At 37.3% G+C, this 24,849-nt stretch overlaps 1 protein-coding gene across 1 annotated transcript in view; it reads left to right on the forward strand.

Annotated features, from left to right (window-relative positions):
• The window catches only part of THSD7A (thrombospondin, type I, domain containing 7A), a 211,734-nt gene extending 188,582 nt beyond the window's left edge, over nucleotides 1-23,152 (forward strand). The window contains exons 17-28 of the mRNA XM_009895333.1: nucleotides 336-489; nucleotides 1,335-1,476; nucleotides 1,936-2,051; nucleotides 6,712-6,829; nucleotides 9,623-9,768; nucleotides 10,300-10,474; nucleotides 12,587-12,760; nucleotides 13,774-13,869; nucleotides 16,883-16,965; nucleotides 17,304-17,514; nucleotides 20,946-21,033; nucleotides 22,610-23,152. Coding sequence (XP_009893635.1) covers nucleotides 336-489; nucleotides 1,335-1,476; nucleotides 1,936-2,051; nucleotides 6,712-6,829; nucleotides 9,623-9,768; nucleotides 10,300-10,474; nucleotides 12,587-12,760; nucleotides 13,774-13,869; nucleotides 16,883-16,965; nucleotides 17,304-17,514; nucleotides 20,946-21,033; nucleotides 22,610-22,694 — 1,588 coding nt within the window. The 3' untranslated portion in view covers nucleotides 22,695-23,152. The remainder of the gene's footprint in view (nucleotides 1-335; nucleotides 490-1,334; nucleotides 1,477-1,935; nucleotides 2,052-6,711; nucleotides 6,830-9,622; nucleotides 9,769-10,299; nucleotides 10,475-12,586; nucleotides 12,761-13,773; nucleotides 13,870-16,882; nucleotides 16,966-17,303; nucleotides 17,515-20,945; nucleotides 21,034-22,609) is intronic.
• Nucleotides 23,153-24,849: the final 1,697 nt, after the last annotated feature.

Raw genomic sequence — 24,849 nt, forward strand, 5'->3', positions numbered from 1 at the left:
TTAACAGTTGAAGAATGGACAAAATATCTCTAAATGATAGCTGATTCACATTATTCTGGCTTACTGGTAAGCTAATGTCAAATAAACCTGCCCAGAATCTCTCAGAAAATCACTGATAGGAAATGTCTAAATCTTTGCATCTCATTATATGGCTGTTGTCTGTAAACGTGAGGATTATTTTGGGGTCTTCAGCTTTTCTTGTGTATTCATAGATCAGTGCTTAGTTCTGTTACTTCAATTACTTCATGATTGTTATTTGCTTCAGAATACTGTGGAACACAGTTACTGTACAAAATCCACGGCAAATGCAGTTTATGTGCAGTTCTTTTTTCCAGGTGCATGTTAAACACTGTGGATGGTCCTTCTGACACTGTAGAGGACTATCTGTGTGATCCTGAAGAGATGCCACTTGGTGCTAGAAAATGCACGTTACCGTGTCCTGAGGACTGCGTTATGTCTGAATGGGGATCATGGTCTCGATGTTCTTTGGTAAGGAGTACATGGAAGCATAATGTTTGTCATTTTAGGAGGATACTTTAAAAATGTATACATGACATTGTGCAAAGCTGCTGGGTTAAGCAGTGATTACACATGGACGTATCTATATTTACTGTCATCTTTAGGGTCGTTGATAGTTGGTCGCGAATAAAGTGTGCCAGTGTTATCCATTAAGTGAAATTGTTCCAAAACACAAAATATAGTCACCAGTGGTCATTCTTCAATGTGGGGTGGCTTCTGTGTGGTGGACTAGCTTTGGCAGTGGCCTGTGGGTCCATTTTTGAGCCTATCTGTGAGCCTCTCCATAGCAATGCAGTCACTGCACTAAGAATGTCACTATCTTGTAAAGAGCGAAGTCTGTAGATCACATCTGAGCATAGAAAGATAATTTTGGGTCTTCTCTCCCCTTCCTGCCAGCAATTTCAAAAGGAAATGTTAAAAAAAAAAACAAACCAAAGATAAAAAAAAGTGTTTCAGGACCTCTGAGTTTTTGGGCTCTGATGCACTACGGTATAGCATTTGGAAAGTGAGCATCTGAATATCCAGTTTATGGATGAAATGGTTTCATATTGCTAGTACTGAAATACGAACTAGCTAGGAAAGTACCAAGGTTTTACCAAGTTAGAGGATATTTCATCTTGGGTGGTACCAAGGTGATACCAAGCAGACTAAATTCTCTGAAATAACAAGGAAATGGTTTCTCTTAGGTAACAGTGTGAGCCTGTTATTTTACATTTGCGTTCTGTGAAGACGTTACTTGAAAAGTTGTTATAGTGTTGCATGAAAAGGCATCAGGATGCCAAAATATCAAAGCTCTTTCCAATCTCCTTTTCAAGCCGTGCAATGGAAGTGGTGTCCGTGAAAGGTCAGCTGAATCCCTGAGACAACCAGATGATGGAAAGTCTTGTCCTGCTGCCACTGAGACAGAAGTCTGCACTTTGAACAAAAACTGCTACCACTATGACTACAATGTGACAGGTATTTGTGGTGCTACGATCCAGTGACAGCTTGGGACCAAGGCTTTGTTCTGTTCACCTTACAGGACAGATTTTTCAGCTTCCTGTTCTTATCTGGATGGAGCTGTAGAGCTTGTACTGAAAACTGCTTCAGGCTATTTGATCCAGATGAAGTATTATTGGAGACTTTGCAGCTTGGGTGTAGTGTGCATGCTATAACTCCAGGAAATTTGTTTCTGTGATCATTTTGTGATTTGCTCAACATCCATACAGGTGAAACCAAACATGAACGACTGACTATTTGCAGTAATAGTGGTTGTTTCCAAAAATGTGTGGCAGCTGGGCTTCATGAGCCTTTGCATATGTAAAAGTTTCTTGTGAAGATTATTTTAGGCCATCAGAATTAGAATTAGGTAGGAGATCGGATCATTATGAGTTCTATCTAAAATGTCTGCTACACTAATGAATTCCTTGTTTCCAGACTGGAGCACATGTCAGCTCAGCGAGAAGGCTGTCTGTGGTAATGGTATCAAAACACGGATGCTCGATTGTGTTCGCAGCGATGGTAAATCGGTTGACCTGAAGTACTGTGAAGAGGTGAGTGGGTACCTGTGAGTAAGCTCCCTTGTCATGGTGCTAATTAATGCTGAGCCAACTGAGCTATATGGCATGTAACTCATCTTCGCCAGATGTTTTGCAACACTGTTCATGGATTGTTAAGTACCTCTGAAATGAACTGTGCCATCAACAGTGATTTTTGTACAATTTCCTTTGGCTACTTTTAAGTGCCACCGTGAACATATGCTAATTATTATGTCCTGAAGGAAATGACTTAGAAACAATAATTAATAAAGTAGAATAAAGGTAATAAATCTTAATCAGAACACTAATCATCATTCTAATTTGATACAATTACTGCATGGAGCCTTGGACAGCTTCCAGTATCAATCATTTACTCAATGTGTTGGAAAATGTTTCTCACGTGCCATTCTGCAGCTGGGCTGAATGCTAACTTCTTGTATCCAGCTGTGCAATGCAAAAGATACCCAAGCCAGTGGGAAAAAATGTGCAGCATGAATGAAATATTAAATAGAAGTGGATATGGAGAATGAACCAGCAGACAGGAGCCCTTAAATTTTGAAAAAGCCATTTTGTAAATGTTCAAACTCATTTCAAATATGAAAGCAATGGTTTTCTGGCATTTTGTGTGTTAATCTTAATGTTTTCAATTGCATGGAGATAGGAATGTGAAGGAAAATGGGAAGACAACGCAAGTGTTGCATTAACGGCAATCCTACATACATTTCTGATGGAAAATAACGGAACTTGCTTCAGCTGCCATTCCCCCACCACCTTGACCTCAGAAACAAAACCACTTGCAGTGGGGGAATAAGGTGGACTGGCCTCCACAGCAGCTTTGGTACCAACACCTTTGCTGTTGGACCTTCCTGGATAGTAGCTGCTCTTCAGGATGTGTCCATAGAGAAGAGTCTTGTCAGAAGTAGAGGGAGTCAGGAAACCATCATGTACCCTGGACTGTGTTTTGTAATGGTGTATCAGACCTACTTAGGCTTCTCCAACCCCCTCCAACATCCTGGATTCCTGGATCCGTAAGCTCTTTGCAAAGGCAGGAGGTTTCAGCTGAGGCTGACACCCGACTTTTGTCCCAAGTTCATCCTTTACCCCTCTTGGGTTTATAATCAAATCTACTAATTTGATCATTTATGTCTCAGGTAAAAAGTCAGGATCTGGCTACCTACCAGCAAGTTTCTCTGAAGTTAATAGGGGAATGCATTAATGCATTCTGTTAATGTTTTGATGCGTTAAGAGAAAAAAAAAAAAAGGCTCTTGTGTTATTTGTAAGAGATTGCAATATTGATTAAATCATACTAAGACATGGTATAAAATATCCATCCACATGAATATTTCAATAGACAAAAATATGCTGTATTAGATTTTAAGGGGAAATATATTTCTCTTACCATAAAACCAAGAAATTATTCCTGTTGTTAACTGAAGATTTTGAGCAACATTTAGAACAAATGGTTACTGAAATCTCATGGCAGAAAACCTCCGGAGTTTTCCTGCATTTAAGAAATGAAAGTTTATTACTCAGAGAAATAATTAGGGCAACAAGATAGTATCTCGAAAGCTACTTGCCATAAGTGACTGGCCAACAGCCATCATTTCAGTGGGGTCTTGGCTTTATCAGCAGCCACTGTGATACAGTCTTATTTGCTCTTTTGATTTGCTAAACCATACAGAGATACATCTCTCTGTAGAAAGCTCCGATCCACTACCCAGTCATACTGTTAAGACTATTTGTTGAAATATGGATGTGTGAGCAGTGGTACAACAAGGTCAAAGGCTGATCCAATAACTGTGAGGAGTAAAACCTGTTAACCTGATTAACAAGAAAGCCAAGCTTTCCAGATCTTACCAGACCCTTCACTTTAAAGATGTGAAAGCCAATTCTGTGACCTTCCAGGTCATGAGAGGAGAGTATTCAAGAAATTATCAAAATGTGAATACACGCTATGCACTTATTACTAATCTAATGACAGATGAACTTTCAGGGTGGGTTTTTTTTTTTTGCTGTGTTTTTGTATTATAAGCACAGTGCAGAAAGATTAAGTGAAGTTCAAAATAAGGTGCATGTGGTTAGAAAAGTTGTTGATAATAGAGGAAATAATTTTGTAGTGACTTAGCTAATAGAATTTCCTCTGGGTTATCATAAAACTTTCTACTAGATATATGAATAAACCAAAATTTGTGTTTAATTTATGTGTAGATACATTTACAGAATTATGATTCTCATTATTATACACAAAGAGGAGAGATCAGAATAGTTAAGCCTATCCTGATCCCTAAGAAAGGAAGATGTTTGATTGCCGATATATAATATGTGGTTCCTATATATAATATGTGGTTCAAGAAACTAATAAAAGCCATATATAAGAACACCCCTCATGCTGTCTTTTGGCTATCACTATCTCCATGTAAGAACATCAGCGTAGTTAAATACTAACATTTCTTCCAAGCCCCTGTGTTCTGGTTTCCTAATGCGTCCATATGATCTTGTGTTTGTTTCAGTCAATCAGCTAAAGAAGCTAGCCAGTCATCCTGATTACTGCCAGGATAAATCAATTTCTAGAGCTTATTTCCAAGTCCTCGTTATGTTAGCATAGTTCCTTTCAAACTCTCGAGGCACAGTAATACTGGATTACTTGGTCTCTAACTCTACAAAATTAGCACATCACAAGAACTCGGCTTGTCTTTTCCTTGAGTATTTGAAAAGCAAATCACCTCAAGCAAGCTGGTTCTGGTCATATTCATATTTATGGACTTATTCTTATTCATTTACCTTCAATTAAAGATCAGAGAAGCCCAGAAACGAGCAGTTGTGTCTGCATTAGAAAGCAAACTTTTCTGGTTTATTGGCAAATAGTCTGATTGTCAGATTATGTGATTAACCTTCAACAGAGGTTAATCTGTGGTGCCAAACATTCCTATAAACAAATAGAGATACTTTTTGTGGATCACAGGGTTTATAGAGCATGCTGGTCTGGCCGCCTGCTGCCCCTGGCATGTGTGACCAGGAGCAGTGCTCAGTGGTAGCTTTCAGTGCAACTCCTCCAGTACTTGCCATTCTCGAATCTGAAACCACAGCTCATCCAGAACAGAGGCTCCTTCAGGTAAGGGAGCTACTGAACACTTTTCCAAAAGATTTCTGAGCTCTTCAAGGTGAATTGTGGTTCATCAATTGAAGGAAGGAGAAGGATGAGAAAAGAATATATGATTGATATGAAATTGCAGCCTGCTGATTGTTCCCCAAATCTGTTTCAGCAGCACTTCAGTATCTAAGACATACAAATGGCAGATTGCTGCGGGTAATCTGGCCTTCAGCTTTCTCCTCTTCACCTTTAATACCTCTCTTGGGTTTTTCCTTCTCTAGCTGCCGAAGTCCAGCTGAGAAGGCCAGTCTTGAAAGAGAGCAGTTGTGTTTCTGTGATTGGCAGGAATCAATACAGCAGATTTTAAAGCCTTTGCTCAGAAGATTTGACCCAAATCTAGACTTCAAAGATGGTTCTCTAATTTCCTAATTATCCAAATTCCAGATTATCCAAAGGTTTCAGGTGTTGCCTGTGTGCGATAGCTGGATAATCAAGGTTATACTGTACCACAGAGAAAAGCCAAGAACTCATTCTTTGATGTATAAAACAGAACAGAGGTCTAAAACCTCATTTGTCTCAATAAATGGTACTGAAAATGCAAATTTAGGACTCGGTGAGTCTATCGGGGTGAGACACTTCCAGTACTTGTGGTAGTTTATTTATGGAGGACATGTTAATGTTGTGCCTAATTATTGCTCTATGCTTCCATTTACTAGGAAATAGTGGCTTTATTTCCTTTTTAAAGTCTTAAATGCTGGTTTTATGTCATTAACCTTTCCAGTCATTAAAATTAATAGATTTTGAAATGTCTAGTTTGCTTTTTTTTTAAAAAAAAAACAACCTTTGTGGAGATTTTATCTACTTAAAGATATCCTGGGATTCTGAAAGGCCCCAGTGATGATCAAGGTCCACTGGTGAGGGCCAATGAAAAGGACAGTCTTTTGTGTTGGGAAGCTGCAGATCTGTTTATATGGGCAGGATTGATTTTCTTTCATGTTTTATATCATACACACTATAATCAACCTATCCTTTTAACTCATTCTGAAGCCATGCAGGCTGCAGGGATTATTATCATCATGCTAATATTTATGTCATCAGTTGTATTACATCTTGCATCATATATTTTCATGTGTGTTAGTGAGAATATCTCTTTTCTTCCTTGGATGGGGAAAATCTAGAGCATTGGAGTTTGTAAGAACATAGAAATGGCTTTATAGGATTAGACCAAAGGACCGTGTAACCACTGTGCTGTGGCCATAAAACTCTTCCTTCCCTGGGGCGGTTCCATCATTTATTAGTGTTAGGCAGACTCCTGCCCAGAGAAGAGCTCAGTGCAGAATATCTTTTTGGGAAAACGCATGAGTCTGGCTATTTTCTGTGTCCCCTTCTTTCATACTCCTCTAGCATCTGCAGCTTTTAATTTTTTATTTTTAAATATCCTAATTGTTTTATTTTTTATTTAGTAATGACTTCTCGCTTGCTTAAATCTTTAATTGTCTCAGATTCGCCATGTCCAAATGCATACCCTGCACCAGTGACACAGACTGGGTGTTACCTGCTGACTGTTGAATATTTTCTTTTAGCTTGGTTTGGAGAAGACATGGCAAATGAATATGTCCTGTGTGGTGGAATGTCCTGTGAACTGTCAGCTCTCTGACTGGTCCCCCTGGTCTGAGTGCTCTCAAACATGTGGCCTTACAGGTCAGTATATACCTTTGGCATATTTTAAAGACTGAGCTTTTTTTTTTTTTCTTTAAGAAAAGCAATAATATGTCTTTTCACAGAACTAGTGAACATAGTTAGCTAGGGAAAGTGGTGGGGATCTAAATCAGCCTTATTCATGGAAATAATATGCTTCAGTGGGTCTGTACCCACTGAAGATAATGAGAATTTGGCCCAGAATAGTTTCAGTCTCTGGGAACAAAGGGAGATATGATGAATGATATATTGAGACAAAAATAAACACCGATGTGAATATTTATTTTTCAGTGGGTGGGGGGAGGAGGAGGAGGGAGGGATTTCCTCTTCAGTTTCATTAGGGGTGAGTTTAGAACAACTAAACTTGAAGAGCACAGCGATTAAAACCAACAAATTTACTCATCACAGAATTCCATATTTATAAACACAGAACAAGGGTGGTGGGACAAGTTACTTTCACTGTGATTACATTAATGTGTTTTTGCCAAAATGTTGCTAACCACTATCTTTTAAAATCAAATCTACATCAGAGAATGGGTATCAAAAGCACATTCTAGTTATGGAGGAACTCTTGTTGTTTATTTGTACTGATATGTCTCAGAATAAGAACCTGAAAGCAGCATTGTGCCAGGCAACTAGGGTGTACAGACTACAGAAGGAGAAGGGTAGAAGCCCATCTATGAAACCTCTTCATTCTGTAATTGTGTCTGAAATATGTCACTACAGATAATGGATGGCTAGCAGTGTATGGAATCCAGTTTCAGCTGCTGGGCTCTGATTAAAAGGATATTGCGTCATTTTGTGTTCCTTGGGGAGTGCACCACAAGGAAAAGTCTAGGCAAAAACATCTGAAAGCTCTGGTCATCTCAGGACCCCAGCAGACAGACCTATGGATTTTTTAATAATTTGATACTGCAGTATCTAATGATGTAATAATATTTCGGTTCTTTACATTACCTCTCAAAGCATGACTTCTACATTCAAATTATCTGCACTTCTACATCCAAAATAACCCTTATAGGATGAGAATTGAGCTAACAGCTCTATTGAAGTCTTAAATATGTTGCCAGATTTTTCTCTACGTGTTTCTTTTTATATACAAGACCTGAACAATTGACCTGATATTTTTCTGAATGAGAATTATTGTTGCTATGTTTTTTCAAAATGTGAAGGTGGGTCCCTATCCAAAATCCCTGTGCTTTCCAAGTATAGAATTGTTGTAGCAGTGAAAAAAACTATTTTAAATAGTAATGTAAAACAGCTTTCAAATTTGCAGTGTTTTTAACAGATGATGTCAACCTCACATGTAAGTCTCAAAGCTTTAATTTTCCTATTAGGTAGGAGGTTGTAAGTAACTGCTGTTTTTCAATAAGTAATAACCATCTAATAAACGCAGTGACCACAAAGCTGAATCACTCCTGAGCACCCATCCAAATACCCATTAAGTTGAGGAAGAATTCTGTATGTAAGAATTCTGCTTGTTGCTGTTCTTTGGGGTTTTTTTCCTCCAGTACTTTTCAATAAAATCTTTTTTTCTCCTTTTCTTTCTCCTTCTTCTCCTTTTTTTCTCCTTCTTCTTTGTTTTGCTCCAACATCTCAGTTGGAGCAGCTGTGAATCCAAGAATGATGAGGCTCCAATTGGCAAACATCTTTTTTCTAGCTGCAGTGAACACAGCTGTCTGGGAGACTGATACAGTTCTGCTGCTGCATCGTGGCTTGTGTAGCTTGCTCTCAGCAGCAGATTTGTGTCATGATCGTTAGATTGTTCAATCCAAATGCATCAGATTGAAATGCGGAATTTAAGATTAATTCTTTTGGCCAGCTAACACCAGGTGTTATGTACGTAAGTCTATGTAATGCCTTAGTTTATAAACCTCAGTACACAAATTTAAATATATACATTTTATTTCAGACTTTGTCCATACATTTATCTATATATAGATTAAAATACCACAGCTGTGTTGGTTTTGCGGACACATTTGCAAGGTGCCAAGTCTAGAGCACCCACTTTACCACTACTTCTGGCACACAAACGTTATTTTGGTCATATGACATGACTTCTCTGTAATGAAGCATAATGGTCTAATGTTCACTGAAAGATGAAAGAAGCAAGAGTTGCCAATGATAAAAGTCCTCCTCTTTCTGTTTATATAAATCTTTGAAATAGAACTGTATCTCAGTGTCACTGGGTAGCATGCTACTCATGGTTGAAGAGAAGATTAATGTTGGATAAGCCTATTGTATTTTAATTTTCTTTGTGCCTGTGTGAAGAATCCCGCATCCCCTGCAAAATCTGCATGTCACGTTATCCAGACAGACAGTGAGGGAAAGTTGCAAGCTGTTCCTGGTTGCAGGAATCAGGCAATTATGGGACACATGACTCTGTATTAACTCGGGGGAGAATATGTTGGTTTCTTCTAGCAGCAAACTCCAGATGAGGAGCCACAAACTCCACTGAAGTGCCACAACCATATTGTCACATTCAGAAATAGCATTTTCCCCCAGGCTTCTGAACTAGGAAATTACTGCTTTTGTTTGCTATTACAGGAACAATCTGAAATCCTAATCAGACATCCTCCTGCACTTCTTGCAGTACAAATGACAGAATATAAAGTGCCTGCTATATGGATTTACATTTTCCAAGAGCCAACAGATCTGCTTTACAATCCAATTTGTCAAATGTGGAAAAAATTACTTTATTCAAACACAATGCTTTTCACCAAAATAGAACCATCTTGAGGAATAATTCAGTCTAACCACTTTGTTGTTGGTTATATTGCTGTTTCTCATTTACAGGAAAAATGATCAGAAGAAGAACCATAAATCAGCCATTTCAGGGTGATGGGAGGCCTTGTCCCTCTCAGATGGAGCAATTCAAACCCTGTCCAGTAAAACCTTGTTATCGGTGGCAATATGGTCAATGGTCTGCATGCAAAGTAGAGGTAAAAGCTGTATGGGATTTTGAAGTTACGGAGCTTGTATATCTATGCATATTTGTGATATGCTCAGATACCTGTGTAAAAACCATGTAAAAGATTTGCTTCCACCTCTCTTATACAAAAAATAAAGATTTATTCTTAGAGTCCATATTTGTCAACAGATATAACAATGTCCTACAGATATTCAACGGCTAGTAATTGAAATCCTTCTATTGTAAAAGAAAAAATCTGTGGAAATAGATTGGCATCCTAGAAGAGATCTCCACTTGAGATACTGCTGTGATTGCAATTCAAAGGCATAATTAGCTCCATACTTTAAGAAATAGTGGTATCAGCCAGCAGAGTTTTTGGTTTGGTTTTGTTTGTTCGTTTCAGAAGTAAAGAGCAAAGTCCTTTTTTTTTTTTTTGTTTCTCCCTACTGGAATGAATAAGTAGGTAAGCAAAAAATAATAGGAGACAGTGTGACATGTAGCTCAGATCTAGTCTTTTGGCACTTTCTTCTGTCCAGCATCCATGTATGTCCTCCTTCCCCAGGATGCTCAATGTGGAGAGGGAACACGAGTGAGGAACATTTCCTGTGTGGTTTTTGATGGATCCATTGAAGATGTTGGCAAAGTAGTAGATGAGGAATTCTGTGGAGAGATAGAACCTATTATAGATGGTAATAAGAAGATGATACTTGAGGAAACCTGCACTGTCCCCTGTCCAGGTAACAAAGCTATTCAAATAAGCGTTGTGTTTCAAGATTGGTTGGGTATCATTACAGTTATCAGTGCCTAGCATTAGCCACAGGCAATTAAATCTTTTTCACATGCTTTACTGGTTGGATTAATCCATCAAATGACCAACAGAGTTACTTTCCAGTAGTGACTTCATGACAATAAATCAATTAGAAAAAATACCAGGTTTTAAATTTTATAAAAGACGTCTCTCTCACAGATTGTGCCTAATAAGAATACAATTTTTTTCACAAAATCTTTTGAAATAAAACCTGTGTTTAACTCTATAAAAAAAGTGTTGGTTTACAGCTAAATATTTTCTTTAAGTGCTTAGAGCACTGAACAGCTTTATTAATACTTTTAACAGTGGCTAAGTACTTGATGCCTTTTACGGGTGTCTAAGGAAGCTAAGCTAAGGAGCTTTTTTTTGTTGTTTTTGTTTGAAGGGGCTATTCCAAATAAAACTAGTATTTTGGTCTCTGAGAAAATGTGTTTCTAGCTGTTTAACTCGCTGGATGTGACATGCACTGTGATTGCCCTCGTAGACTTAATCCAAAGGAGCTGTTATAAATGATCAGGTCCATGACCCTCTTGCCAAGAAGGATTAAGAGCCTATAACAGCTGTTTAATTTCCAGTAAAACCCCTCCAGTTCATTTCAAACACTTATTTGTAGAATTTGAAGTATATTGCTGTTGTTCAGTAGAGTCATTAGTGATGTATCTTCAGAAGTAGTGATTAACTCCTCCAGTTCTAATATAGCTATCATTCCACACCAGTACTCTGGTTTTGTTCTCTTGCAACTCTCCTCTTTCTCAGAATTTTTTCCAATTCATTTCAGATGGGACCAAAGGTAGTTGCCTCAATAAATAGAAACTAATAAAAAATGGAGAGGCTTCCATCACTGCTTTGTGCACAATATTCCAATTGCATGATTTTTACAGATTTTTACTTATGAAATTAAAATTGGAATAAAAAGCTTGTAGTTATGTTTTCTTGTTGGTCGAATATATATGTATAAGAATATAGCTGCTTACTGTTAGCTTTTAAAATTTTGCTGAACAGAAACCTGTTCTTCAACAATCTCACATTTAGCCAGCAAGAATAACTGCCCTGTGGGGATGTGCTAATGATACGCTCCAACTAATGTTTCCAAAAATCACTACTTGTTTTCCTATTATGTATACATCAGTTCTTCAATTATTCATTTCTTCTCATGCTTTCCTAACGTTGGCAAATAAAATTCCTTCATTAATCAGGCATCTGGTCAACACAGTACTGATTATATCTGTCATCAGTATAATGCAAGGTAGCATGAATTTTTAATAGCTCTTTCACTGAAATAATGAGAACTAAGAGGTTTATTTATGAGTCTGTGCACAGTCTAATCCCATTTTCTACTGCAGTTTTAACAAAATGGTCTCTTTGTGTTGTGCCTCAGATCTTCCTTAAATGTTCTTTAGCCAATCATGATAGTTAGTGTCAATAGTATAATTTTATTTTTCAGTTTTACACTGTAAGATAACATTCTACAAATCTCTATTATCCTCACATGAAATAGCCAGAGCAGACATTTTAATCACTTTCCCATTTCCCTTTCTTGCAAAGAATGTTCCAGCAGTTGCTTCTACTGTCTGTTTAGAGAAATTCTGCATGAGGATAAGCAACAATTAATCTTTTTAAAACTAAACAATATTTGCTCTTTTTAAGAACAAAGAAGAATGGTGAACAAGAGAGATAAATTTAGCTTAAGGCATACAGTGCACAATACCCTAAAATTTACAAAAATCCAAACACTGGGTGGTATAATTCAGAAATTCAAAATTAGAGTGATCTTATGGGAATGCTACAGGAGACTACCCTGCTTTGGAACAAATAGGGTTTTGTATAATCTTTTTATTACTATTTTCTACTGCACAGACTTTCAGACAGTGTCAAAATATTATATTCTCTTAAGTCTAAGTCACGTTTAAAAAGAGGAATGAAAGGAACAATGAAGAGGGAAAATTAAGAAACCGGATTTGGACATTTTTTCTAAGACATATTCAGTGCAAAAAACTTCACGTATGATGATCGTTCATCTTATAAAATTGCTATTTAACAGGGGACTGTTACTTGAGAGAGTGGTCAGAATGGAGCCTTTGTCAGTTAACCTGTGTTAATGGTGAAGATCTTGGCTTTGGAGGGATACAAGTCCGATCTCGGGCAGTGATCATTCAGGAATTAGAGAATCAACATCTGTGTCCAGAACAGGCTTTGGAAACACGACCATGCAATGGTAAGCACCAAAATACATGTAAGGCCACTTACTGTAAGAAAAAAATACAGAACAATAATAGTTTTGGGGTTTTCCTCTTCATGGTATCAAATTTAGACAAATACAGGTTGATAGAAATAGAAATGCACTTAAATTTTTGTTTTCCAGTTGTTAACTGTAAACAGAAAAGCTTTCGGATGCTAACTATTGTATGTTACCACTTTAAACACAATCTTTGGAGAACTGATGATCCTTTTTTAATAATGAACTTTCTTTTTATGATATGGGAAAAAATAGTTGCCTTATCTGCCTGACAACATTAATAAAAAGAAATCTTTAAGTTTTGATACATGACCAAATTTAGATTTCTTTCTTCCCTTTGAGTTGTTGTTAATTGCATGATGATGGCATTTAAAAAATCTCAGTCATGCTTATCGCTGGTACTGGACAAAGTATCAAAGAAAAGTCATTTCCTGTACAGACATTTCTTGTCCTCAGGCAAAAAATAATTTTATATTTATAAGGCAGCTAAGGTGCAGGAGGACTTCATGATTTATCCCAGGCTATGTGAGAGGTGTACAGCAGAGCTGAGACATAAAGCCAGATGCAGCCCATGCCACTTCACCAAGCACTGGAGCGTTGACTGAAGCTCAGCGTTACCAAGAATGGAACCTGACTCCTAAATGAGTTTTGCACAGCAGATGGGCCACAACCATTATGAGGTTATTGGAAACATCTGTTTTGCCCATTAACTACGTTAGGCTTACTCCACAAGCAGTGTGTACAACCACTCTAGTTTGTGTCCGGGACACATCTGGTGGATTCTGCATGTATCCAGTAAGTGCAGGAGACCTTGGGGCCTCCATGTGTGCAGTGCACCCTTCTAAGTTGCTGAGTGAAGATGGAAGGGGCTTACTTAATTGTAAAAGCCGTTAAACATAATGAGTATAGTCTACTGATGAGCGTGGCTGCCACCAGTGGTAGCCTAAGATCTTGTCATCAGATTTCTTGAATCGTGAATCTTCTCTGTTTAGATGGGCAGTGCTATGAATACAAGTGGATGGCTAGCCCATGGAAGGGGTCTTCTCGAACCGTGTGGTGCCAAAGGTCAGATGGTTTAAACGTCACAGGTAACTACTTTTTTTTATATACACACAAAAGCCTGGAAAATAGGTGGATAATGTCTTTTCCCAACAAATGGAAATATATTTTTTTGAAGAATCTGCTAAAAACACTTGTTCCTGATGTATGAATCAATGTGCTGTCTTGAATCATCATGGGTTTTGTATACTAAGGATGTAATTTCTTTTTCAGAATTATACGGTGTGTAATGCTAAAAATAAATATAAATATTATCTTCTGTACCTGGAATATTTTACATTGTGTACTTTTTTTACCATGACATCTTTTCACTTCTAAACTTAGGGTTTCAGATTTCAAGCCCTACAACAAATAGAACTTGTATGTATTAAAGTTCATTTCAGTGCCTGTACAGAGGCAGAAAGAGATGCAGTGATTCATATATGCATGATTGATGATATCCTGCATATATTATGTATCTCCTTAAAATCACAAAATATCTGATTTTAATAAATGTGCTAATATAAGTTTATTTCTTTACTTCAATGACGTAAACCTATAGCAAGATACTTCAGTGGACAGCTATGGGATGTAGTTACTTTTTGTGCAAACCAAAGCACAAAACACCATTAATTAAGAATGACTGGGGTCTCCAAATTCAAGAAAATCTTTATATATATATATATTTACATGAATTTATTTATCAGAATTAGGGATTAATTTAAGGTAAGCGTTATGCATTTGCTATTTAAGTATTTTTTATATCAGCTCAGGTGATAGTAAAAGAATCCCAGAGACTGTAAGCACACCCTCAATGCCAACCACTGTCAGGTCAGTCACAGAAGGACAGCTCCAACTCATGGACTGCCAATACAGTACTTCTTGATGATGGAATCCACCACTACTGTCTGTTGTTACAGTAGAACTAAAATATCTGTATTATTTTTACAAGGTTTTGAAATGATACTTAATAGCCCAAAGTCTCTTTTGCAAGTGTGACCTTGTGCTGTAAGAATATTAAAATGCATCAGCTTCACAACGAATGCAACAGGGCATTATTTATGCACCTTGATTGCTTTCTGCCTAGCTAAGAGGCTTGTATGGTAAGTAAAACTAAGTAAGAATTCTTATTGAAATTAATATATGATATTATCTATTGAAGGTCCTACAGGATTTCAAAATAAATAGCATCTTGGCGATTATGGCTCTGAGATGTTGAAATCAGAATATATTCATAAATCACAGTCAGTCACATAAAAATAATAGTTTGTTCTGATGTGAGTACAGCCATGTGATAAATTCCAGGAAAGACAAGTGTATGGATACATGTTGTAGGCAGATGTTTCGTGACGAGACCTCCTAGACAGACTAACCTTGGACACATATTGTATCCCTTTTTTCAAAGTTCGTTTGTATGTGGTTTTAAAGCTGTGGTAACTTTCTGATGTGAAGTAAAGACTAGTGGAAAATTCCAGAGAATGTAACCACCAGTTTCCATGCAGTGCAAAACTGTATTTTTTTATATTTTCTCGATAGTTTTCAAACAAAGCACTTAAGCATAATATTCTGCGAGAACTTCTCTGCATGAGGTATGCAGTTGTGAACCAGATTGTAGTTTACATTTGAACATTTTTTTGAAAGTGGTTTGTATAAACTACAGTATTTAAGAGCTCAAACTGATAGATGCATGTACACAATTGATTTAAATGGAAATTGCCTATTTTGATCTAGAGTCAACCCATCTGGTTACTGTGTTTCTTTGCTGCCTTATTGCTGCACATTTGGCTCTGACGTAGTGTATTTTCATTCAGACATCATCAAATTTTTATTATGAGTCCTGTTGGTATTTTAAGGCCTTTATTTATTTCCTTACTTGCATAATATTATTGTGCTGAATAGTTCTTTTTTACTTGAAGGTGTTGTTTCCCATGGGCGATGAGGCAACTCTTTCCTTCTGCAGTTTCCTTGGATGACTGATATTTTATTACATAGATTCCCACAGGCATGTGATTTGTATGCTAGGATGTACGATTTTCCTTTTGGGGGGTGGGGAAAACTTACGGCAACCACGAGGGTTTTCTTTGTTTTTCATCGGCCATCCCGTTAACACTTGGATCTACGTAACCACACCTAACTGCATCTGCTATGGTCATGACCAACCTCAGCTATCAGGATTTCATCATATCACACCAGTATAAAAATGTTATTAATTTGGGAGATGCAAGATCAGTCATCCTGTAGCAGTATAAATTTTGAAGTACGTGATGCATATCCCTCTCTGTAAGCTAGAAGGAAACCGAGGTAAATTCAAACTGATTCTAAATGAATTTTGAAGTCGTTCTGGCTGAAATGATAGTGAAATCCTGATTGTGTGTATTGGTCCATAACAATAACTGCACTCTACATAAAGCTGTAGAAATGAGAACTAGGACTGTATAAAAAGAAAAAAGACTGAAACCCACTATATCATCAGTATCATGGCATTCGGTACATGCTTTACTGATAATACTTCTTTCCTTTTGAAAAATCTGTCTTAGACTAGCATGAAGTGTGGCTTCATAAGAGGCAAAGCTATAGCATGTGTAAAAGTGACTACTGAGGAGCAGCAGAAAACAGGTATCCATTCATAAACTGGATCAGTAGTTTGTTTTCAGTTTAACAGGCAAAGATATAAATCAAAAATATGCTTTTATTTGTGGCCACAGTCTTAATATGTAAATCATAAGGAGAGCCCTAGAGAATCCAAATCTGTTCCGTCAAGCACAACAAAACATTTAGACTGTTTTCTGAGCAATCCACCAAAGGAACAAATGGAAAAACAAAAGATTTACTTGCCAAATATTAGTTCTCTAAAATGCACATGAATGCAAGTACATGTGCTGTATCCTTAGTCTACCTGTAAGAAAATACCAATTATCCTTCACCTTGGAATAACAGAAGTACTCTTAAATTCAAATTAGCAATAAAATTATAATCCATGACACACTGTAGCGAGTAATGACATCAGTAATTTCATCAGCAGTGAGGTATTACCATGTCAAAATATGATTTTCTGTCCTACAGGGGGCTGTTTAGTGATGCGCCAACCAGATGTTGACAGGTCATGTAACCCACCGTGCAGCCAACCCCACGCTTACTGCAGTGAGGTATGTGCTACTGCATTGGAGCATAAAACACCCCCGTAAGGGCTTCCCACACATCTCTCTGCATTACAAAGATTATGCCCACAAAAAGTATTTTCAGAGATTTTGCTAATCATTACTTTGTTAAAATCAACTGCAGACCATTTTCTACCTTTCCATTAAATGTTGCATAATCTCTGTTGATTTGGTACAAACCTGCATAAAAATATATGAAGAGGTACTCTCCGGGCTAGCACTCATCAAAACAGTCTTCTCTTCCAGTCATCCGTGTTGTTATGCTTTATGGCTCACAGAAAACTGTGTTTTCTTGCTACACAGTGTAAAACACTTGTTCCCTACAGACTAGAGCGTGCAGTTGTGAAGATGGATACACTGAAGTTATGTCCTCCGATGGCACACTCGAACAGTGCACTCTCATCCCGGTGGTGGTGATCCCCACCATGGAGGACAAAAAGGGAGATGTGAAAACAAGTCGAGCTGTGAACCCCACCCAGCCCTCCAGTAACCAGTCAGGACGAGGAAGGACCTGGTTTCTACAGCCTTTTGGGCCAGGTGAAGTCATGCAATGAGCAGTTCTTAGTGCTAAGTACTGCCGCAGGTTCTGGCATTTACATTTTTGTGATGCCGAGGAAGAAAAGAAAAACCCTTAAGTGTTTGTTTAAGAAGACAGGCATCTACCCTGACTGAAAACAATGGAAGAGACATGAGCAAACCCTTAGCCTTCTCAGCTACTCCATCAGTATGTTTAATGAAATATTGTATTGCAGATTTCCTTTTAATCCCTTCTACCTATTAAAATTCACAGGAACCATTTGAAATGTGACATTAGAAGGGAGGTGGCTGCAAAGTTGCAAGCTGGGATATTAGCTTATTCTGTCTCAACCAATAACGCTGCTGACAGAGGAGTGAAAAGGTAGCCCTGAATACTGCAGAGCGTGAGGGCTGCTTAAAATTTGCAGCCGTAGCATAAATTGCAGGAAAATAATCAGTATAGATATGCTAATGCTTTCCTGCCATATCCATATTTAAACTAATGTTAGACATGAGCTAACAAGAGCTAGACAAGAGCTAGCCGTATTATTGCTATTTAGCATAGACATGCTCTAAGTCTCTATAGGCAATATTTGCTTTTATGATGGACTGTGCTCTTTAGAGATGAGCAAGGACTTACATGCAGGAGTGGCAAGAAATATAAGACATTTATCCCATCAAAAATACTTTATAAAGTCCATCATGTAATCAGATTTCAGTAAATATTTCCCCATACAACTAAGCATTGAGATAAATAAATCTTTAAGTAACAAATTACTTTCACGTAAAGAGATACGATGCTTGTCCAAAATGTTAATTAAATTGAGAGCAATTGGTTATCTTCTTAAGTGTCTTTTAAATCACACAGAGCTAAATATTCTAACAGACTTGTGTCTTAGTGTTCATTTCTTTTTAGAGCTTTTATGAATGTTTTTAATCTGAAAATTGAAAACCGTGTTATTACATGCATAATCCATAAAATGCTGCAAATTGAGAACTACAGCAATACTTCTAATAAGCAGATTAAATCATGTTTGGGTTAGAAATACTTATGTTAGATCCCATTAGTCCTATTTACTGTTATTTGTACTGTGATACTCTATTTTATACCTGCAATAAAACAGTCTTTTCTCCAATTAGTTAATACTTTAATCCACAATAAAAAAAGAAAATTAAGCTTTTCTGGTCCTCCTTTAAAAAATAGCATCTTACCAAATATGTTATCTTTTACTCACTCTAGCTCACTCCACCTGAAAATGTCAAAGGGTGGGTTGTAGCAGCCAGAGTGCCAACAATAAGTAAATATCAGGCAGTCGCCTTCAACTATTTAGGAAAGTGAATGCTCGTGTGAGCTCAGACATGGGTTTTGGGGCAAGGAACAGCTGAGAGATTTCATGAAAACTCATCAATATTCCAGTAATTCAAGTTAGGAAGGAAACACAGCTCAGCTCAGATAAAAACAACAGTATTCAATAGAAATAATAATTCATTCAGTGTAGGTATGAGCAAATGTGGAAGAAAGCAAACATTTTGCACTTCAGATGAGATTTGCCCTTGATTATTTTAATTCTAGGACTGGGGTACTATCGGAAAGGTTTTAATTTAATCTAACATGATTATTCCTTTCCTCACAGTTTCTAAGTCTACACTTAAAATAATTCTTTCACTGTCTTTAACAAATTTTATTGCAGTTCCAAAAAGGAAGGCATTTAAACTATCCTCTTCAGGTGTCTGTGCTGATGTATTACCCAAAACAGATGCGTTTGAGATGCCAGTTCACTTGTATACATAGAAATAATCTGTCCGGGGGAATTCAGAAAGCCTGAGTTCGATGCTTGTAGTTGCAAAATATGAATGACCTCATTAACAGAGTTCCCTGCTTTGACAAAAATAAATAAATACAGAAGAAAATGTCAGTCTTTTTTTCAAAGAGATAATGCTATTGTAAAACAAGCAAACCCAAAACAACCCAACTCCCCCTGCCTTTGCCAATGGAAATAATGCAAGAAGAGAAGAAACTAACCTATTTAGCAGTACTGAAGTCTGAGTTCCTCTCATTCATATTATCGTATAATAGGATATGTCAGGTCAAATCTACTGCTCAATCCATCTTTAATGGATCAGTTATTTCAGCTATGTCAGTTATTATCAGTTATAATGTTTCATTAGGTTGATTAATGTAATGAAGCTAAAATGTTTTTGTATTAATTAGTCTTGAACAAGTTGTTCACATGACTGCAAGACTTTGCATTGCAGGAGTACAGAAAGCCTGAGCTTAACTGCACAGCAATACAGAGGGCTAGTGTGAATCTGAACAAAGTCAGTCTGACTAATTTTTGTTATTAGTACGTTGTAGAAATATCAACCTCATTGATAATACCTTTTTGTTCTACAGGGCTATCAGGAACCAATAAGTATTTGGTCAGAAAAATTTTAGCTATGTTTGATTACATTGAAAACATACATGACTTCATGATATAAAAATTTTCCCCTTGTAAATGAAATAATTCAGCTTTTTTAATATAATTTCCACTGTCAAGGAGGTGCAACAAGCCCCTGTACAAGAATGTTTTCAAAAAGCCATTTAGAAATTTGCAAAATGAGTCAAATGATATATTTAGTGAGTCAAACAGAATACACTGACCTTGGGTTGTGATGTGGTCATTTGAGGTTCAGAGCAAAACCCCACAGACAAAATCACACTGTTTGTCCTGGGAGAAGTGGGTGCGTCTGGGATCAAGGCAAGCAGGAGAGTGGGATGTCCCCTCAGCCTGCAGGATATCGTGCCCAAAATGCAAACTGCACAGGCTGCACATAAATACAGTCCTTATTAACAACAGACATTGTTCTATTTGTAAGCATGGTTTATCTTTTTTTGGTGTATTTTTGATTTTTCTGTGAGAGGAAGTTGTTTTCTGACTACAAAATGTGCATTTGGTAGGGGAATAAATTGAAAATTATTACTTTATGCAGTAGTGAAAGTTGTGTATTTGCAGTTAAGGTACGGATGAGGTAAAACATGTTAAAGGTATTTAAAAACCTAAAATTAAATAGCAACAAGAATGAAAATTTGAATGCAAATTTACCGAAGCTAGAATGGAAAGGGATGCTAACAGCATAAACGAGTCCCAGGCAAATAAGCTGCCCTGCGATAATGCTGAAGGATTGTCCGCTACCAGCAGGCCCAGGGGATGGGGTTTTGGGGGTTCCCACTTGCTGCCTCTGCCCCACATCTCAGCTCCATTCGGATTATCCAGACTTCAGCTGAAAAGCAGAACACAAGTGCACAGACAAGCTATTGCTCAGTCGTTTAATAGTATTTACTCTTACTAAGCTGTAATTGCTAGTGAAGATATTTATTTTGGATTATAAAATTATTTCTTTACTATATCAGAACTAATAATTCAACAAGACTAACTCAAACACTACTGACTAACATTCATTCCTTTTAGATGGGAGGCTGAAGACCTGGGTTTATGGTGTAGCTGCTGGTGCATTTGTTTTACTCATCTTTATTGTTTCTATGATCTATCTAGCCTGGTGAGTTCTTTAATTATTTACAAACAAGCAGTCCCGCATAGACTGTAATGCAAGCGTTTACATATGCCACTGTAGAAACTGCAGGCACTTCTGTGATCCACAGTGTTTAATTTTCCACGTGTCCTTTTGTCCAAGCTCAGGTTAGTGGACTCTGGTTGTAGTCTAGATGATGGCTAAACACGTGCTCTCCTGAGGTTAGAACTTCTTACAAATATGGGGTGGCTTAATGTATAGTTTATTTTTGTACAGTTTATATCTGTTAAGAATTTACTGTGTCCATGAAATTTCATTGTGTCTGTACCACAAAATGCAGAGAGAAATAGCAAGAAGGAAATTTAGTAGTCAGGCAAGTCAGATTTTATATTTGGCTGGATATAAAGCGACACGACCAAAAAGAGTCTGAAAAATTTCTCATGTGTTTTTGATATGTGAAATAGTATTTTATTGAAAAATCTTAGTGTGTATGAAAGCAAAGATTTTTTTCAAGTCACCTTTGAGAATTCTCTCCCTGAAGTTTTTTAGGTCCTGTTTGGAATTTCTGATTCAAATAGCTGAGCAGGTGGAAGGTGAGGGAAGTGTGGTCATACACATCAGTCTCTTGGCTGTAGCGCATTAGTAGACATTTGGGGGGCTTCTGGATTTCTTTGGTTTTTAGTAAACCTTCCCCAAAATCTCACTTTTGTCTAAAAGTAAGGAACAAAGTCTTTTATTTTTTGAGGAAAAGAAAATCCATTAGCATACAACTCTACCATAGATTCATCGGACTGGAATCTTTGGCCACTGCAAGCCACTGTAACCACTGGTTTGGTACCAAAGAATTAGAATTGAGAAGCCTAAGTGTCATAGCTAAGATTTTGGATGAGATTTTGGATGAGACTGAGGAAGGACAGGCCTGATTTAAAGAAATGCCTATATTACACTCTGAAAGAAGACAAGTACTAAAGCATACAAAAATGTGCATTTCCCTTTGGCTTGATAATTTTTTTAAACTATATCAAATGGATTGGAAATACTGGTGGACTAAAATCCAGTTCAAGGCTAGACAGGGAATGGTTATGGCCAACAACCATGTCCCTGCTATTTATGATTGGTTTGATTATAACATCTAGAATTAAAGGTTGTCATTCCAGCAAGTATAATGAGATAAAAATAATCAAAAGATGGAACTTTCCTGTGGAAACCCTTGATGTGTTGAGAGAGGTTAAGATTTGAGTCATATAATTTAAACAAGAACCTGATTGCGGTTTTGATAAATGACCAAATATTGCACTGCAGGCTCTGGGTTCTTCTGAAAACTGACTGATCTCGCAGGATTACCTGCCAAGGATTTCATCAAGTCACATCAGCGCCATAACAGCCTGTTTCTGAACAACTGAGCTATGAATTAGATGTTGCTTTGTGTTGATAAAGAGATAATTACGGATCCAAGTGAAGGTTTTAGGCTTATAGCTTTTACAAATGACCAACCAAATGCATTATCTTAAAAAACCACACTCATCTTTCATTTAAGACTGAAATCCATCTTTGCTATCTTATTAGTTTCTTGTTCTATTTACAAATTATCTTATTGTTTCAGCAAAAAGCCAAAGAAGCCCCAGAGAAGGCAGAACAACCGACTGAAACCTTTAACCTTGGCTTATGATGGAGATGCAGATATGTAAAATGTAACTTCTCATGGTGACAAATGGAGTCTAAATTAATGGATTGAAATCAGAAGGTATCCAAAGCCACAGGGATTTTCTATGGAGTGGATTAAGTGTTTTGACTTTTTCTTTTTTTTGTAACTGCACCATAGATAAAGAAGGATGGATTTCATAATGCCTACAGATATTCAAGGTATTACTGCTTTCCTTTAGACCATCAGCACTGAGAAATCTGGCAGAATCACATTAATAGATGCTGCAGTTGGAGATTTGTGGTCTTTCCTCAGTCTTACAAACTATGAGCACCACTTTTGTCTTCAGAGTACTGTAGCTGACATAATATTAACAGTTGGAAGCCCCTGCAACATTAACCAAGTATAATCAGTACGCATGAAGAGTTTGTACCAAGCTGTCTATGACTCTTTACATTCAAGCATAACGTATATACTCAGTTGAACCATATGTATTACTCGATCAGATTATATACTTGTTAAAGAGCATTTTAGTGCTTAGTACAATATTAACATTTAACTGGGATTAACTCACTAAGCAAGTTCAACAGTTTGCCAGTTGATGATAACTTGTGTTAACCTGCATTTCAGAGGGCAATGACTCACTTGCAAAATTCTGTCCTGTTATCTCTCCAAAGTGTAAAGGCCTCATGTGTACATCCAGAAAGGAGGCATTCTCAGATTCAGTATTTTCTAGCGGTTGCTGTCTGGAAAAAGAATACCCACTGTAAATGTTACAATACGTTTCTACTTTCTCTGACTCAAACTGTTGCCTGCATCTTTTTTGCTACGTGTAAGGCAAATTTTTGCACTATATTAGTGCAGCATGATATGCACTTAACTAGTATTGCCATAGAAACTGCCTCTTTTCAGAAAGGATGATGATGTATTTTGTGCAAGGAGTGTCAAGTAGACAGGTCTTGAATCCTGAAGAGAGTAGAGTTCAGTTTGGACTGCGGCTGGATGGAATCGGCTAACGACGTGTACTGTACACACCGTTCCTTGTCACAGCGGCCATTTGTAGTCTATATCATGGCAGTAATCCAAGTGTCTAGTTTCTTGCCCCATCTACCTATACTGGTATAGATTGTCCTGCTGGTTTCTAATTGTACTTTGAAGGCTGTTTATGACTAGATTTTTTATATTTGTTAACTTTGTTAGAAAAAAAAAAAAGAAAAGAAAAAGAAAAGTGCTTGCCCTGTAATCCTGAGTGACATACTTAATATCGAAAAAGGTATTCTGATTGTTTGTTCAACTAAAATAAAATGGGTTTCCTTTTTTTTTTTTCCCTTCCACTAGTGAGAGCGTTTTCACTGTTGCTGACAGTGCAATACTCAGAGCCCTTTTGTCTTTTCTAATTAGGATAATTGGACAGACTTTTAATTATTCAGTTGAGCTCAGTGTACTGGCAAGTAAACAACACAATTAATAGTTCTGCCATTTTGATACTCATGACTTTTTTAAAAACTCTGGCAGTATCAAAACTCACTGTTAACCTCCTCCATGCTTATGGCTTTTCAGTGTTACCCTTCTGACATGAAGCTCATTGACATGCCTGTACAGATGTGACTCCTGACCTGAGAAGGGTTATTCTCATCAAATGGCTTCTGTGTGTAGCCTGAACATAGAAGTGACTGTGCCACTACTAAGCAATACAAAACTTTATCAGGCAACCTCTCAAAAATAATTGTTATATGAAGTTCAGTATTAGGTTCTCAGGTCTTTTTTACAACCTAAACCATTTCTGCCTACTCATCATGCTATTTACTCAAGAAGCACCAGTTTTTGCACACTGAATAAAAACGTAGCTTTGCAAACTTTGGCCCAGATCTTCTGAAATTGATGACAAGACTCTCGTGGACATCAATAGGTAACATCAGTTCTTAAAAATACCTATTTTTGTTCCAGGTGGAATAGTTCTTGGAACCAATGTACGTTTTGTGAATGTTCAAGAGAGATTACGGTCCTACTTTAACTTAGCTAACTTATATTACCAGTGTGGTGTTACTGCATCAGGAAAATGGCCTTCCTCCCACTGCATAAATATTCCCCTAATGGGAACGATGAGCAGAGAGGAACCATAGTAACAATCTTTTGTATAGGTTGAATTTCTCATTTTATTCCTTGATCCAGCCACAGCTGGGGAAGTGCCGTGGCCTCCT

The sequence above is a fragment of the Charadrius vociferus genome, unplaced genomic scaffold (assembly GCF_000708025.1).
Source record: "Charadrius vociferus isolate BGI_N301 unplaced genomic scaffold, ASM70802v2 scaffold31, whole genome shotgun sequence".
Lineage (NCBI taxonomy): Eukaryota > Metazoa > Chordata > Aves > Charadriiformes > Charadriidae > Charadrius > Charadrius vociferus.